The 17,624-nt window shown below is 30.4% G+C and overlaps 2 protein-coding genes, 1 long non-coding RNA gene and 1 other non-coding gene across 5 annotated transcripts; 3 read left to right on the forward strand and 1 right to left on the reverse strand.

The window, feature by feature from the left end:
• Window positions 1–1,708: 1,708 nt before the first annotated feature.
• LOC102593195 (uncharacterized) lies at window positions 1,709–6,383 on the reverse strand. Of its 2 annotated transcripts, none has more exons than XR_001472170.1 (5): window positions 6,128–6,383; window positions 3,993–4,225; window positions 3,072–3,248; window positions 2,712–2,979; window positions 1,709–2,628 (listed from the first exon to the last, which is right to left on the reverse strand). It is a non-coding gene; the product is annotated as an uncharacterized lncRNA (long non-coding RNA). The 2 variants fall into 2 exon arrangements; XR_366791.2 differs by having other exon boundaries at window positions 2,712–2,988.
• A 6,526-nt stretch (window positions 6,384–12,909) lies between these two features.
• Window positions 12,910–12,981, forward strand: TRNAD-GUC (transfer RNA aspartic acid (anticodon GUC)). Its single transcript has one exon. It is a non-coding gene; the product is annotated as a tRNA-Asp (tRNA).
• A 2,054-nt stretch (window positions 12,982–15,035) lies between these two features.
• On the forward strand, window positions 15,036–15,366 carry LOC102593404 (uncharacterized). The gene has a single exon (XM_006340602.2). The coding sequence runs from the start codon at window positions 15,219–15,221 to the stop codon at window positions 15,342–15,344; it is 126 nt and encodes a 41-aa protein (XP_006340664.1). The 5' UTR covers window positions 15,036–15,218; the 3' UTR covers window positions 15,345–15,366.
• A 54-nt stretch (window positions 15,367–15,420) lies between these two features.
• On the forward strand, window positions 15,421–16,109 carry LOC102593731 (bZIP transcription factor 53-like). The gene has a single exon (XM_006340603.2). It carries the CDS (start codon window positions 15,443–15,445, stop codon window positions 15,875–15,877), a length of 435 nt encoding a protein of 144 aa, XP_006340665.1. The 5' UTR covers window positions 15,421–15,442; the 3' UTR covers window positions 15,878–16,109.
• Window positions 16,110–17,624: the final 1,515 nt, after the last annotated feature.

Consider the following 17,624-nt stretch of genomic DNA (forward strand, 5'->3'; position numbering starts at 1 on the left):
AAAAGTAAGCTAATTTACCTGCTACAATGGGTTAAGAATTAAGATATACTATCAAAAAGAATTTACAGTCGGTGTATAAAAGTTAGATCTTCGAACAAATATAAGTACGACTCTCTCTTTAGATGCTCATTAACATTCAGAATTACTAAAGCGAGCTGATAAGACTATATGTTTAATATGAAAGTTACAAGTCTCATGTATTAGAAGTTAAAAATGGAAACACTACAAGAAAAACAGTCTCTAAGGAAGGGAAATCTAGTCCCTGAAAGTGTAAATCTGGTCTCAATTGAGCAACTGAGACCAGAAAAATATGGTCGCCACTCGTCCTAGATACTTCCGTCGCTAGTGGTCAGTAAGGACGAGGTCAAAAATCTGGTCCTTGAAATATTTTGGGACGGGAAAAACTCAGGTCGTGAACTCCTTTTAGGGACTATAAATCTGGTCTCAAATAGAGCATTTATATCTTGGTATTCAGGTCGTTAAAACTCTTTTTGCGACCTTCCACAACCTGGTCCTAGTAAATTTTTAGAGACGAGTGTACCAACTGGTCCTAGAATACAGTTAGGTCGTTAGAGACCATTAACAATCTGGTCATAGAATAGATTTAGTGACCTTAACAAACTGGTCCTAGAGTAGTTTTAAAGACGAACAACAAGCTGGTCCTAAAATAGCTTTACAGGCGAGCATGATTTCTAGTCCTAGCTTATACATTAGAGACGAGCAACAATTCTAGTCCTAGATTGACCTTTAGAGACGATCAATAATTGTTGTCTCTAACTGACCACCATTGATCCTAGAGCCATTAATATCACAAAGAATCTAAATTCATCGACAAATATCAAATTAGAGAGGGGGCAAGAAGATAGAGATAAGAGTACAATTGATTACAATAAATTGGTTAACATCCCATGATGTTCAATATTTGCTTAACAAAAAAACTTAGATAACATCCAAAGTATTGCAAAACATTCATAGCAAACTAATAATGAGTTAGTGCATCTTCTAAACTTGTATCTTCTCTAAAGAATGAACAAAAGTCTGGCAGAAAACGTAAAATTTCAATCTTTGTCAAGTGATATCTAGAAATATCAACAAAACCTGCAAGAAATAAGAAAAATCTATTAGAGAACTTTAAGATACATTAAGAAAGAATCCAACATCTTTTTTGAAGAACCACAACTAAATAACGTTTGGTAGAAAATGGAAATAAATGGACTGAATGAATAGCATAAACGACAAGTTGGATTAACGACGCAGCTGGCAACAAACAGTAAAACAGAGTAGCTGGAAGCAAACTGTAAAACACACAGCAGCTGCTGGTTGCAATGTTGCAGTAGTGAGGAATTTTAAAATCAAAATTTATGCCATTATTCAGCTTTGCAGAAAATTTTAAAAAAAGCGCCAGCATAAAAAAATTGAACAGTTGCGATAAAGTTCTAGAGTTGCCTCACCTCAGCTCGTCTCCTCGCCTAACCTACTTCGTTTAACCAAATTGAGAGTTCAAAATTAGAGAACCTTGTGATACATTAACCAAGAATTCAACATCTTTTATGATGAATCACTACTAAATAACATTTGGTAGAAAATGGAAATGAATGGATTGAATGAATAGCAAAAGAGACGAGCTGAAATAAACTCAGATGTACGAAATATGGGATCTCATAGTGGTAAGTAGAAAATTAACCAGAAACCGCAGCAAGCTAAGGAAATTAAAAGGCAAGAGAAAGCAAGCGCAGGAATAATGGAATGTGATGCTTAAATCTGCTATAACAAGCCCATCGACGAGTGGGACTAAGTCGTGGGCAGATGTAGTAGAAGAAGAGGAGAAAATAATTCCAGCGAGGAAGGCATCTATTTGGGATGATTTTGACATCTCAAAGGTATCAAATGTTGGTTTTAAGCTTGAGTATGTTACCCCAATGTCCTATGATACATCTAATATTGTGGAGATAGAAATGGAAGACATTAGCTCAGAGATCGATTATTGGAAGGATTCAGTGGTGTGTTAGGTGTTGTGTGCTCACCAGTCCTGTGCAAACATTGCCGGAAATATGGGCATTCTGAGGAAGTTTGCAGGAAGAAACAGAAACCAAAAGGTCTAATTAAGCAGGCACAAAGCATCATCCAACATGTGCAGGAAAATCAGAAGTTTAAACTAGTTGAGGTAGCATCTCCGTATAAGGCACAAACTGGACAAACCAAATCACAAGGGGGACTTTCCTTGTATGTAAGCAATAAGAAGTCACTGACTCTAACGAATACAGTATCAAAATGGGTACATATTCTACTGCACAACCAGATGAGAACCAGATGAAATATGATTTGAGTTATTATTTTCAGAAAATGGAGAGGCATCATATGTGGAGGTAACAAATATACACCTGATCGTAACGGTTGTTCGTGATTCAACTTTTCTTGCTTAATATCATGCGACGATGATACCCCAAGTGACAAATGTTACGATCACGAACAATTTTTCCCAAATGCCTTGAAAAAAGATTGTTATTTGTTCCAACCGTTCGATTATTGTAAAATGTTACTTTCAGCTTCTGTCCAATTTCAAGTGAAGCAACTTCTTTGCACTTGTTGCTTCCTTGAACTCTTTAACCTTTGTAGGATTAGATGAACCTACAGTTGCATAATTTGATAAAAACTATAGCAATCAAACTTATTTCTAAGACTTAATAACATATGAATTCAAAATATCGTACCTTTTTCTGTTGTTTAGAGTGTTTCATAACTTGATCAACAGATGGAGGCAATGAAACATTGGTTTGCATATCCTCTTTCTCAAGAACTATTTTTTTCATCTTTTACATTTCGTGACTAGAAGGCATGGTAAACTCGATTTGGTGCATTTAGTAGGAGTAACATTAGCAAAAACAGTACTCTTGTTGAAAGATCTCACCTCATATTCAGAAATTCCTAAAGTGGAGCTCAAAGATCCAGTTCTTTTCTCTAGTCCCTTTTTTATAGCACCTGGACCCACTAAGCGTGATATAAAAGTTTATCAAAAACATGAAAACACAATAGATTTTCAAAAAAATACAATATATTTGAAAAGATCTTACTTGTTTCAATTTCTTGGGTGTATTTCTTAAATTGATTAGTAGATGTAGGAGATGAAGTATTAATTTGCATGTTCTCTTTCTCAAAAGCCATGGAGTTCTTATGCATCATTCGTATTCCTTGACTAGTAGACATGGTAGAGTTTTTAAGTCCTTGTCCTCGTCCCTTCCCTATATAATCTGGAAAAAAAAATCATACTTTTTAAGTGGACTAATGTATCACAAGACTTGAAACAGAAAGCTGGAAAAATTATTTATGCCTATATTCTGCATCACACAGAAAGCTGGAAAACAATATTTTCCTTCAAGACAATTAAATTTTTTGCTTATGGTCTGAGGTAAAACAATACAAAATATCTTACTTGTTTCAATTTCTTTGATGTACTTATTAACTAAATCACTTGATTGAGGCAATATACTCTTATATTATGAGGCCAAATCACAAGACATGAAACAGAAAGCTGGAAAAAAATATTTAAGCCTATATTCTGCATCAAACAGAAAGCTGGAAAAAAACATTTTCCGCACCTTCTCCTCCAAGATAAAATACAGATTATAGAAAGCTGGAAAAAATATTTTCCTTCAACACAATTAAAAATTTTGCTTATGGTTTGAGGTAAAAGAATACAAAATATCTTACTTGTTTCAATTTTTTTGATGTACTTCTTGACTAATTAATCACTTGATTGAGGCAATATACTCTTATATTATAAGGCTCCAAATCACAAGACATGAAACAGAAAGCTGGAAAAAAATATTTAAGCCTATATTCTGCATCAAACAGAAAGCTGGAAAAAAACATTTTCCGCACCTTCTCCTCCAAGATAAAATACAGATTACAGAAAGCTGGAAAAAAATATTTTCCTTCAACACAATTAAAAATTTTGCTTATGGTCTGAGGTAAAAGAATACAGAATATCTTACTTGTTTCAATTTCTTTGATGTACTTCTTAACTAGATCACTTGATTGAGGCAATATACTCTTAGATGGTAAATTTCCTTTCTCACCCAAAGACTAAAGCCCTCGTCCTCGTCCCTTTCCAATAGCACCAAGTGCGACAAATGTATATCTTATAGTACTCTTCATATTAGAATCGATCTCATTTTCAATCTTCAATGGTTTCATCTTGAACGTGCAAACAAGTTAAAAATTAAACCTGAAAAAATGTTTAGTAAAGTACGAATAAAAGAAATTTTTCCATCATAACATTTAAGAATGAATATACTAACTCATAAAAGCATCTTGGTTGCTAAGGAAGATTTTCAAGAGCAAAAAATACTATGAATCCATTAGCTATGATTATGACCAGTATCTATCTATGCATGAATTCACTATTCAGAAGTTTTACAAGGAGTTACATTATCTTTTCCTAAAGTTTCATGGAGGAAATTAGTGTGTAATAATTTTGGAGCACCTAAATGGCTATTTATTTTCAGAATGGCTGCATTGGAGAGATTATATACTAAGGATAGACTTACTAAATGGGGAATCATCAACAATCAAGACTGTCCATTGTGTCTCACAGGAAGAGAAAGCATGGACCACATGATCTTTATATGTCCTTACACTTCATATGCTTGAAGGAAATTATTGAATTGGCAAGGTATTGATAGACAACATCTTGGATGGAAACAAGAATTGGCATGGATGATAACCTGGAAAGGAATGGTAGCTACTGGTTGTGTTTACCAGTAGCTTAGACAGTTTGATTATTATCAGTAAAGGATATAAGAAACTAAACTTCGGACAAGAAAACTGGGATAACTACAGAGCTAGTTGAGAAACTGTCCACAAGAAAATCATTGGGTAGTTAATTCACCAGCCAATACCCTTATCAATGTAGGAACAAAAACAGGACGCAAGTTAGCCAACCATAACTCGAGAATAAAATGGTTATCAATTAACAATCTCAACAAGTTAGTAAAACTAGCTTGGATCAACATCTTGCAAAAATACTTGCACATCTACGTTTGCCAGGAAACACTATTCCTAAAAGAAACAAATCCAGAACAATTACAAGAACCTGCAACCAACACAACTAATTGCTTGAGATTTTAGTTCAACAAAAAGAAAAGTATTTACGTATAGTAGACAAGAATGAAATTTACTCCCCATAACCTCACTTTTGAACTGTTTTAATTAGTCGATCAATAAACGACACCTTAATCCCAAAACTAATTCAAGTCAGCTATACAATCCTTCTAAATTGACCCAACACTTTTCAGTACTAAACTTAATATGTAACTGATAATAATCAAGCTATTTAAACAATCTGCCAGGCCAACAATATTGTTAACCAATTACCACAAACAAGCATCTTATACATAGGCATTACTTCATGCATCAGACAAATGATCAATGTGCATATCTAATAATATATCCAAGATTAGACATTGTCCTATATTAGGTCTCAGGTTCAAATGTGATATCTTCAAAAAAAAAAAAGCAGCCTACTCAACCTTTTGTTCCCAGAACGAGATTGTGGAAAGTTAGCCATGGAAACGAGATGGTTCGAGTCCTAACTCCTACTCTATGAAAATTTACACAAAAAACATCAAAAAGGTCAATATTTTTATCTAAGTCAGCCATTGATTTAATAAAAGATTAAATTCTAAAGACAAATAGAAAAAAAATTCTTTCTATGTTCATCACGATCCTTCGTCTTTAAATATGATGAAGCGACATATATGTACACACCCATATTTCTCTTGCTTAATAAGTTATATGGAAAAGGTATATATGTTTATAGATACAATACATCTTCAGACTATCAAATACGAAAACAGAGCAGATTATGAACCTTTTCAAATACCATATGCACTGTATTTAAATATTAATATACTTCACAAAATCGAGTAAACTTTTAGAAAGCTCGACCCAATAATCTTTTACTTATTGTACATAAGAAAACTGAGCAGATTATGGAACTTTAAACCCTATTTAATGTTAGAAAAGAGGAAGAAGAAGAAGAGTAACCTGAATAAATCAAGAAAAAATGTCATCAATACAATTTAAGAAAGAAACAAGCAACTCGATTAAATTAGAAGAGGAAGCAAACCTCTATTTTTCCACCGATCGAGCAGCTAATAATATAAGCAGCAACTAAGTATACACAACAAGAAGACACCGCTGCTATGGAAATCCATTGTTGTTGAGATTGGGGCAGAGTTTCGCTGGAAAAATACTATAGAAGCGACGATCCTGATGATTTGAAGAGATTACTAGGGCAAAGTTGCAACCATATTCCAGAAAATAAAGACTTTTCCTTTTATGTTTTTACTCTTCAGAAACCGAGGAGTTTTTTACTTTTTTGGTTTCTATGGAAAAAAATTGGCGCTTGAAATTTTGGTGAAAAGAAAAGCTTTTCTTATTAAGAATTAATTTATTAATTTGGGTGGAAGTATATTTTCCCGCTTAAGTCCTTCAATTAGAATTTGGGACTAGTTAATTAGTTCTTTAGGGACCGGATTTAGTATCTTCGCAATAAAGTATATAAATAAGGACCGGAATATAATATCGTCCTAATACATATATCTTTAGAGACGAGATTACTAGCTCGCCCCTAAATGTTGGTCTTAACTGACAGTCTTTTCTTGTAGTGAAAATTCACCCCACATATCTATTTAAGGCTTAATATTATGGTCTTTAGATGTACTTTTTTTATATTACTACTTATAACAGTTTAATTATAAGTATTAACAGATTAGTTTTAATCTATAATTTAATTTATTTGATTTAATTAATTAGTTATTATTTTTATAATTACCTTACAATTAATAAGTAAGAGAAATAAGATAATCAATTGTCATTATCTCTTACACCATTTTACGGATAACATTAATAGAGAATCAATTGCCATTATCCCTTACACCATTTTAGAGATATTTTTTTCCAGTTTTCACAGCCCCACCCCAACGTTCCTCTTTTACATAGAACTAATTCTTTCTCTCTCACCATCTTCAACGTTCGTCTTCTTCATTAAAAAAGAAAATCAGCATAACTCACGATTGAGCCCCATGGATGTGGAAGGAAAAAAAATAAGATAACATACTTTCCTTTATGTATGCATTTTTTGTTATGTTTGATAATTGGAAGAAGCGAATGCTTACTTGTGCCCCACTAGAAGTGGATCTGTTTTTGTTTTAAAATTAGCATATGTTTAAAAAACTATATGTGCAGGAAAGAATGTCAGATATGAATTCTGATTTTTTCTTTCTATTCTTTTGTTCTCTCTATCAACTCTTTTGTTGTCGGTAGCAGACAGCTCGAGAAGAGGCGTTGGCCAAGGTTTCTGCTCTTGAACTAGAGATAAGTGCTGCAATGCCAACAAATAATGAAATTCCGGTAAAAGATGCTTCTTCTCAGTCGAAGATTAGTCAAGCAAAGAAAACAATTAGTCATGCAAATCAAAAGGGAAAAAAAAGAGGAAGGTGAAAATTGAAAAAGCGACTCATTCTGTTTCGGATTTGGATTCAGATTTCGCAAGTGAGATTAAAAAGAAAAAAACAAAAAAGCAACAAATGTCGAAATGTGGTCAGTCTTCAAAACCAATCAACAAGAAGAACAACAAGGAAGGAGGACTCAGAAATCCCAATTTCAAAAAAAGGCAAAAAAGTGGTTAGGATAAGTATTTTATTTAATTTATTTTTGAATTATTCAATTTAGTATTTTTTGTGTTAAAAATATTGTATTATGATTATTGTTGTTACGAAACTTATATTGATGTGAAAACTGTACGAAATTTGAATAATATTTGTATGAATATGACATTAATATATGATATATGAATATTGTATGAAATGTGATGGAATGTTGGTATTCAACTGGTATGAAGTGTTATTTGATATTGGTATGAAATTGATTTGATATCAGTAGCCCAATTAGTTGATTTTAGTGTCGTTTGTTAAATGCCACAGTGCACATGAAATCTAGTATGATGTTTGAATAATATTGGTGTGATTTTTTTTTTCAAATATGGTATACTGTTTTATTAAAATTTATGTACAAGAATATGGAATGAAACATGAATAATATTGGTCTGAACTGAATTTTATATATAGTGTATGAATGTTGATATGAAATTGATTTAATTTTTGTATAAATTATGTGAAATAATTAATTTATAACTACTTATAAAATGAAGTTGGTATCGGAATGAAACATGAATACTGTTGGTAGGCTGGCAAATTCATTTGAGATCTCAATTACATGTTTTTTTCAATTTTTCCAATGGGATATCAGTTTGATACCAAGTGTACACCAATTGGGTACAAATTAACTAGTTTTAGGTTGACTAATTTAGTTGAAATCTCAATTACATGTTTTATTCATCTTTTTCAATTGGATATCAATTAGTTATCAAATGCATACCAATTGGGTATAAAATTAACTAGTTTTAGGTTGTCTAATTCGGTTGAAATCTCAATTACATGCCCTTTTTTCAAATTTTCCAATGGGATATCAATTCGATACCAAATGTATACAAATTAGATACAACATTAACTAGTTTTAGGTTGGTTATTTCAGTTGAAATCTCAATTACAAGTTTTTTTTTCAATTTTATCGTTGGGACATCAGTTGGATACCAAATGTATATCAATTTCATACTAAGATTTGAATTTTCAGTTGATATCAATTGCATACCATCATTCTCTAGTTTTTTTACTATACATTTCAAAAACACTTAATACACAAATGATTAACTAGTACACATAATAAATGTTCTGAAATTATAATTCATTAACTTAAAAGACAAAATAAATCAAAACATGAGTTTGTCTCATTAAAACAACCAAAACAAAATAAAAATAAATATGTCTTTTTTTCCTAGCAAGGTAATTTGAACATGTCTTCTTGTTGTGTCCCTCCCGACGACATGTACTGCACGTAACCTTGGATCTCTTGCATTTCACATCAGCAAATCCTTTCCAACGTTCATGTTGTGGTCTCCCTACAATTCTTTTTGAACCAGACGACAATAATTTATGTTCCGACGCTTTTTGAATAGCATATTTTCCTGTTCCATCATAAATTATTGTGTTAGGATTATAGGATACAAAAGTACAAATTTTTTTATAAAACTATATATAATATGATAATACGCACTGAAACAATATTTTTTTTGTATCAATTTATGCTCCGACACCTTTTGAATTGCATATTTTCCTGTTCCATCATAAATTGATTATAATAACAACAAAATTATACACACTCGTCATTATTTTTTCATACAAATATCATTTAGACAGTACACTACAAAATAAATTTTATACAAAAAATAATATTTCACATTTCATACTCACTTAATACACATTTCATACAACAATCATCATTCATACCAATTTTATACATTTCTCATACCAAATAATTCATTACTCTCACATAAATTTATACACAAATGACAAAATATATATAATCAATAAAATTTCAAATTTCATACCGAATTAAAACACTTTTCATACATTTCTTCAAAAATTTAAATAACTTTTTTACAGTAGTGAACACACTTTCATACCAATTTCATTACATTTATGCTACCAAATTCATTCATCAACTTTACATTGAATTTATATTTTTGAAAAAAGAAAACAGTAATCAATATTACAATTTTACTATACCTACTTAATCTATAACGATAGAACTATTTATATTTTATACATTTATACTCAAATCTTTCATATATTGCGCCTATTTCTCACGAAATCATGATTTTGACAGCATACAAATTAATCAAACAACAAAAAAAAAAGAAACTTACCAAAACGAATTATGAACAAAATTAACAAAAACGTATTATGAACAAAAATTAACAAAAACGAATTTTGACCAATCACTAAACAATAATAACTATTAACCTGAAGGATCCCATCTTCCACCATATTTAATTAATATTGATACTTAGTTGTCCATCACAACAAAATCAAGATTTTTCAAAGAAAAAAAACTTCAATTACTCAACAGTGAAGAGATTTTTGGCAGAAAATTGAAGAGAGAGAAACGTTGAACAAAAGAAAAGGATAAAATAAGAATGTTTAATTAAGTTTAACTAATTTGAGTGAATTAAGGAAACTAAATATTCTTAATAATTTGAATTCCTTAATTCGTGCTAATTTGTAATTATCTACACTCAATTCAAAATAAATTAACACCCCTATTTCTGTTTTTTACCTTTTTGCCTTCAAAAATGTTTTTTTTATCTTCTTTTTTTTAAAAAAACAAATGTTTTCAATTATTAAAAACAACTTCTTCTTTTTTAATAAATTGTTCGAACTTGAAATTTTTAATGTTACAACTTGAAAGTTTAAATCTATTGCTATAACTTGAAAATATTAATATAATATATGTCATATATGAAATTTTCACATCCCTAACATAATTATAAAAAACATCTACACTTTAAAATAATTATTAAAAATGTCAATATGCCAATATTTTATAAAATAAATTGTATCCTAATATAATTAAAATTCTTTCCTTTTATTTCTCAAATTAGGCCACATTGTACCTTTTTTTTACTCCATGTACAGTAAAAAAATATTAAAAACATACCCCCATTACCCATTTACCCCCGTTTTAGGTTTTACCCCAAATTGTTCCTTTCTCTCTCTTCCCCTTTTCACCATTGTTTTCTCCTTTCCTTGTTCAAGAAAATCAACTCTTCTAATTTCTTACACTTTCTTTAAGAAATCTCACAATTGATTCAAAAGATTTTCACCCATTAATAAATGTAAATTCGAAGTCAACAAGTATTTTGTGAGATTTCTTGTAATTTAGTATTCATAATCACCAAGTATTTTGTATTTCGAATTTTCCGATTTTTAAACATTATTGTTCGTTTTTTGTGAGTTTTTTTTTGAGATTCCCCAATTATTTTTTGAGATTCCCTCTTTTATGTATTTCAAATTTTTCGTCTTTTAAACACTACTGTTAGATTTTTTTGTGATTTTATTTTCATATTTGAGATTTAGTAGATTGTAGTAATCTACATTAGCATCCATACATCATATATTGTTTGATTTTTTTATAAATTCATATTTAATAATTTCGAATTTTGCTTGTAGGGTTACTAATGCACAAGTGAATACAGATTCAGATTTGGATTTGATAAAATAAATAAGAAAAAAGAACATAGCAGATGAAGAAGAAGAAAGAGAGAGTCAGAGAAGAAGGTTGCAGAATTGTATTCATACCAGAATTGTATTCATATTAATTTTGTTTGTCAATTGTTTTACTTTTACTCATCATTTGTATTTTTATTTAAAACATTGTATTTCTTTTTTAGTTTGTAGTCATTCAAATAGGTATGTCAAATGGATTTGTATTTCTTAAGCATAGATGTATCCTATTTTTTTAAAAGTCACTTTGTATTTTTATTTTTTTTAGAATATTGTATATTTCCTCAAAGATTGTATTATTTTCACTATGTATGTTATTTGTTTTCCAGAATCTTGTATCCCTATTTCTTTCATAGTCAATTTGTAAATTTTTTTTAGAATATTGTATCCTTCCTCGACATATTGTATTATTTCTACCATGTATGCTATTTTTTTCCAGAATCTTGTATCCTTTCATAAATTATATTTATATGTAATGATTAGATTATATTGGGATACAATCAGTAAAATTTTTGTAATACAAATAAAAGAAAAATATATTTAACAGTCATGTAATACAATTTTGATCGGTGGGATACAATTTGTAGTTTTCACTATGAAAGTAAAATACCAATTTTAATTTGAATGGTAAAGTGAGCACATAAAATGTAAAAATTATTGGTATACAATTACGATGAAAATATAATAAAAAAGAAAGTTGATCCAATCGAATGAAAAAAGAGATTTCTTTGAAATTGTAACTGATGAGAATTTTAAGTGATATGTTCTTTTAAAAAAAATATTATCTCCCCTGATTTTCTCCTGATATTAAATAATTGTATTCTTGCAAATCAAACAAATATAAAATACATAAATCAGATACATAACAAACTAAAATATTGACATTTTAAATAAATATTGAAAGTGTGACTAAGGAGTCCTATTAAATGTCAAAATATTGACATTTTGAAAATTTTCCTTAAAAAAAGTATAAATTATAGGAACCACATATTATAAGTACTAAATAACATCCTATCCCTTCTAGTTTTCTATTTACCAAAAATCCCTTAAAAATGATGTTTGCGGGATACATAGCGTTGTGCACGGGATACATAGCGTTGTGACATGGGATACATTAGGTTTGACACATTCCACATAGCGGGATACATAGCGTTGTGCACGGAATGCATGCGGGATACATAGCGTTGTGCACGAGATACATGCGGGATACATAGGTAAAATAAGGGATTTTTGAAAATTTTGAAATAAGTAGGGGATAAATGGATATTAAGGTAAGTAAAGGAGTGTAGTTAAGTAATTTGTCCTAAAAAAAAACTGAAAAAATAGCCCAAGACTTTCCTTTAAGGTTGATACAAGTTTTGTTAACCAAATATATTAATTGGGCTGACATAGGCAGACCAGTTAGCCTCTCTGGGCCATATGCAAATAGAGTTTGACAAATCTTCTACAATAAAGACTAGTCACCTGTGGCCCACTTGCAGAGTAACCTGGAACAACAACAATAACATATTCCATACGTGGGGTACAATATATGCAAACCTTATAATTACCTTGTGGAGGTAGAAAGTTGGTTTCCGAAAAACAAGAGTAAGCAGGAAATATGTGACAATTATTTGAAAGGTCCAACTTACACCAGTAGAGTAGGTGGTGATTAGTGCTGAATTGTGCACTCGAAAAGTCTGCAAAACTAAATAAATATGTTCAGCTACATTAGCATTTCAACCAAGTCGTTGTAGTATAGTGGTAAGTATTCCCGCCTGTCACGCGGGTGACCCGGGTTCGATCCCCGGCAGCGGCGTTCTGTTTTTTCTTTTCTTTTTGCTCCTTACCTAATTTTATTGGTAATTAGGGTGAAATTTCATTTCAACCAACAGTTAAAATAGTAAAGCAGTATTTTTGCATCTTCTTTCTTGTCTTGTACTTTGATGTAACAAATGATTTACATACCAAATAAAGGAAGATAAATATTTACAATCCAAATAGTCAATATCACGTTATATGCTTATAGTGGAAATATGTAAAATTAAGTAATTTCAAGTTGTTGACTAGCTGGTAACGTCATAAAAAAGTAACTCAAGTACTAAAAAGTCTTTAGTTAATCTTTATAATGAATGGACATGAGAGAAACTATACATGTAGAAATAGCTAGCTCTAAGCGTGTTTAATTGAGTAAGTAAAGAAAGGATTATATTAATCAATTAATTAGACGATCGAACACCTTGATTAACGAATATGCTTATTGTGATACTTTAGTTGTGGAGACTGACACAAATTAAAAATAAGATATGTACACAAAGGAAAACAGAAGGGAAGAAAATGATAGGTCACCAAACCTTTATTGTTTTATGGTGGTGCACTAGTTGAACACTTTTCTTCCACTTAAAGTTCAATTTCTATGCTATATAGGGCAGTATATTATGCCTCTTATATGAATCTCCAATCTCCAAAATAGTTAAGTCATATACTATTTTAGTTTATAATTGGCTACAAAGAAACTATTCAAATAAGGCTGCCAAGAAATTGTCAAAAGTTTAGGTTCATTCAGGTTCTGAATATTATGATACAAATATCTACTCCAATGAATCAGTGCATTCTGTTAAGACACAAGAGCACCTAATTCCTGACGAGCAATTTAAATTATTATAGTCAAATGCTAGAGACTAGAGAGTGAATTGTTAACAAGGATAACTTATTCTAGATCTCAAGTCTAAACCAATGTTGAACATTTTGGGTAATCTCAACATCCTGTCTATGGCAAGGTCCGGGTTGGGTGGCTCGGGCGGAGTCATAATCGAACATTATGCTTGCTTATTGGATTTAGTTAAGAAATAAAGTTGCACATTTACTATCAACTACAAATTTTGGCATGATAGTAAGCATTTGATCCTAACAAGTGATATTACATGCCCAAGACCGTGCACTAAGACTAGGACTAGTAACAAAATAAATTTTGAAACTAACTCAACTCAAAAACTATAGTTCAAAGATAATTTCATTCTTGAACAATGGTGGAACACTTGAACATAACCAATTCGAATATAAAACTAAGACATGTTATTACATAGTACATACTTTATTTAGTTGCAGGTCGTATTTGTCGAGTGCCTTGGCCAACACTGTCTCTGACTAAATAAACACTAGAAAATGAAGAAGTCGGTGGGTTTTTGAGATGCAGATGCATGCGTGTTGAATCTTGACATATATAAAGAGTACCTCTTCGCCATTCTTAAGGGGTCTGATATTATCGTACGGCAACGAAAATTTGTCGGTGACCTTAATTCTCTTTAATGTACTTAATTCATCTACATATATATTTTAAGCTCAACTTTTTGAAATGGTACGTGAGGTAAATTCTGAAGTGTTAAACAAGAGAACTCGAGTGCATAATAAAATATGTTTAGTACATAGTAAAATATTTTGTACATTACACACTTAACCCCATGTGCAATAGAATCTTCCAAATAGTAAAACCAAGTGGTTATGTAATATGTATGTATTCAAGTTTCTCTCATACCTACCTTAATAAAATAAAAGATTAACCAATAGGAAGCCACTCTTTTTCAACGCTTTACGTAATAAGTTTAGTTGTTTGGCGTGAGGCATAATGTATAATAATTTTGGGATAAAATATAGAATTATTTTATCTTGTATTTGGTTGGAACTATTAGACAGTTATTGAATTATTTATTCTACAAGTTATATTATAGTGATTGATTATATAACTTATTCCATATTAATTAATCATGGGATAACTTGTTTCTAAACAAACTAAATTTTATATTTGATTGATGGTCGCATTACTTTATTTCAATGACCATCAACATAGTCTATAAAATGAATCTTCATTACTATCAAAAGCCCCTTCCTCCTCCTCTTCTTCCTCAATATATGTTAGGAAAAAAAACTCTCTGCTCTTGTAATATTTCTATCTCTGTTTTTAGAAAATTCAAAAATATTTATCTTTCTCTTCCTATTTCACTTATATATTTTGATGCATAACTACAGAGCCTTGATTTTTGATGTACTTTAAGATTCATGACTCCAGTAATCAGTGAAGTTCTTCTTTCTGGTTTTACAATTAACTCAACGCTTCGTCGTGGAACTCACTTAGTCCAATCCTTCTCTGTTGTCTTCCTCTACTGGTTCTACGTGTTCTCATGAAAATACTCCTCGCTAACAAAAGTTAAACTTCTTGATTCTAATTTAGTTATTATTACTGATATTTATTTAGTTATAACGCGTTAAAATTTACAAGTATTATGGCTTCTCCTAGTGGAAATTCTTCGTCAGGGTCAGAGGATCTGCAACAACTAATGGATCAAAGGAAACGTAAAAGAATGATATCGAACAGGGAATCAGCAAGAAGATCAAGAATGAAGAAGCAGACACATTTGAATGAATTAATGGCTCAAGTGAATCAACTGAAGGAACAAAATAATCAAATTGTGAGCAACATAAATATGGTGAGTCAGGTTTATTTGAATGTGGAAGCAGAGAACTCTGTTCTCAGAGCACAAATGGCAGAGTTGAGTAATAGGCTACAGTCTTTAAATGAGATCATAAACTGCATCAACTCAGCAAACTCAACAATTGATGAAACAGAGATTAATTGTGAAGATGATTTCTTGAATCCTTGGAATTTGCTACATGTGAATCAGCCGATTATGGCTTCTGCTGATGCTTTCATGTACTGATTTAGTATCATTTTGGTCATTGAAAAGTCGATTTTTTCTAAAAAGACAATGTTGTTGTTGGGATTCTTGGATTGGCTTTAGATGAAGGTGTTTGGTTAGGTTCACTAATAAATAATTGGATTTGATAAAATAGTTGATGACGCCTTCTCGATTTGTAAGAGCTTGGGCTGTTACTCTATTGTATTGTAGCTTATATTTTCCATAAATATGACATTTGGATAAATTGTATCAATTTTTTTCATTGTTACCTAATTTTATATATTCACAATTTGAAGTATAAATATGTAATATTAAAAGGGAAAAAAATATGGTATGAGATAGAATTATTATTTTAAAAAAAGGTGAAGTACAAAATACAATAACATAATCAGTAATTCTAATGAAATTTGGAGATGGTAAGATAGAGAGGTTTTTCTGATAGACCTTTGAATAAGATAAAATATATCAAAGCAGTTTGAAAAGAGAAATACATAAATGAAAGTAATAATAACAACAAAATAATACAAAATATAGGGTTGTACACAATATAATGAAGAAAAAATAATAATGAAACAAAATAATATAATAGTCAAAACACAAAATAAAAAGATAATAATCAGAATCGAAAAAACAAAATTCATTGATACTATAAAGTAAAATTTCACTAACAGTTTAACAAATGTGTATTTAAAGTAACAGTAGAATAGGTAACAACCATCCAATATTACTAGATTAATTATTAAAGTTTAATTATTGGTAGAGATTAATTATGAAGAGGCTAGTCTCTCTTGTTATTTTATTTTATTAAAGATAATTCCATCGTTGGCTTGTGTGTAACACACTTCTATGCTCTTTGTTTTAAGTTAATCTCTCTTTTTATTTTTTTGTTTAATTACTTTTAGTGAGGAAATAGTGAAAGGACCATGAGAACCAAACACAAATTCTCATAAGTGCGTGATAACTTCTTCTTTTTTCAACTTTTCGGCTTGTAGAGTATATTAGCAATATTTTTTTCCTTTAATTATATTTTCTAGTGGGTGCTTTAAGATCAATTTTAGTTCCACTTTATGGCAAAGTAGTGACATAAGTTTATTTAACATATAATATAATCACTTGTTAATTTTTGCTCAACCGATCTTTAGACTTTGATAAATGGAAAATATATATTATAGATGAATTTTCTGGTGGAGGTTTGTTATCATTTATCTAATCTAATAAAGGTTAGGCCGGACGTGCTGGAAAATAAAATATCTATAAATGGAAATATATATCAGGCTTGAATTATTGGGGAAGAAAAATACAATATATGAATATGATTAAGATAATACAACAAACTAAACCTAACTATGCCTAATAATTGTCTAGAAAATTACTTAAATCTGCGTCACTATAGCATAATCATATTTTTCTATTTTTTCTCGTTTTGGCGCTTTCTCTGTGATTGGATAAATGCATTGTGTTCAAACAATTTGCAAATTCTGGATCAGATTATTAATTAAAACTTAAAAAGGATGTCATGCTGTTTGCATACTTTAGTTCCTTCATATTGAATTTATTAAATTTGGTCTAAAAAGTAGTAAGTGATTGAAATGAAAAAGAGAAACCAAATTGTTCCTCATTTGTAGATTTAAACATTTCAGCTACTAACAAAATTGACTATACAATGTATAAAACTTCATTAATCTAATTTCATTGAGAGATTTTAACTAAAAAGTGAGTTTAATGGGTAATGAAAGCACCACAGACATACATCTGACCTAATTTGTAC

The sequence above is a fragment of the Solanum tuberosum genome, unplaced genomic scaffold (genome assembly GCF_000226075.1).
Source record: "Solanum tuberosum cultivar DM 1-3 516 R44 unplaced genomic scaffold, SolTub_3.0 scf00020, whole genome shotgun sequence".
Taxonomy (NCBI): Eukaryota; Viridiplantae; Streptophyta; class Magnoliopsida; order Solanales; family Solanaceae; genus Solanum; species Solanum tuberosum.

What these genes read in the sequence shown, in the direction of transcription:
- LOC102593404 (XM_006340602.2), top strand. Translation starts at nt 15,219, where the DNA reads ATGACTCCAGTAATCAGTGAAGTTCTTCTTTCTGGTTTTACAATTAAC.
- LOC102593731 (XM_006340603.2), top strand. Translation starts at nt 15,443, where the DNA reads ATGGCTTCTCCTAGTGGAAATTCTTCGTCAGGGTCAGAGGATCTGCAA.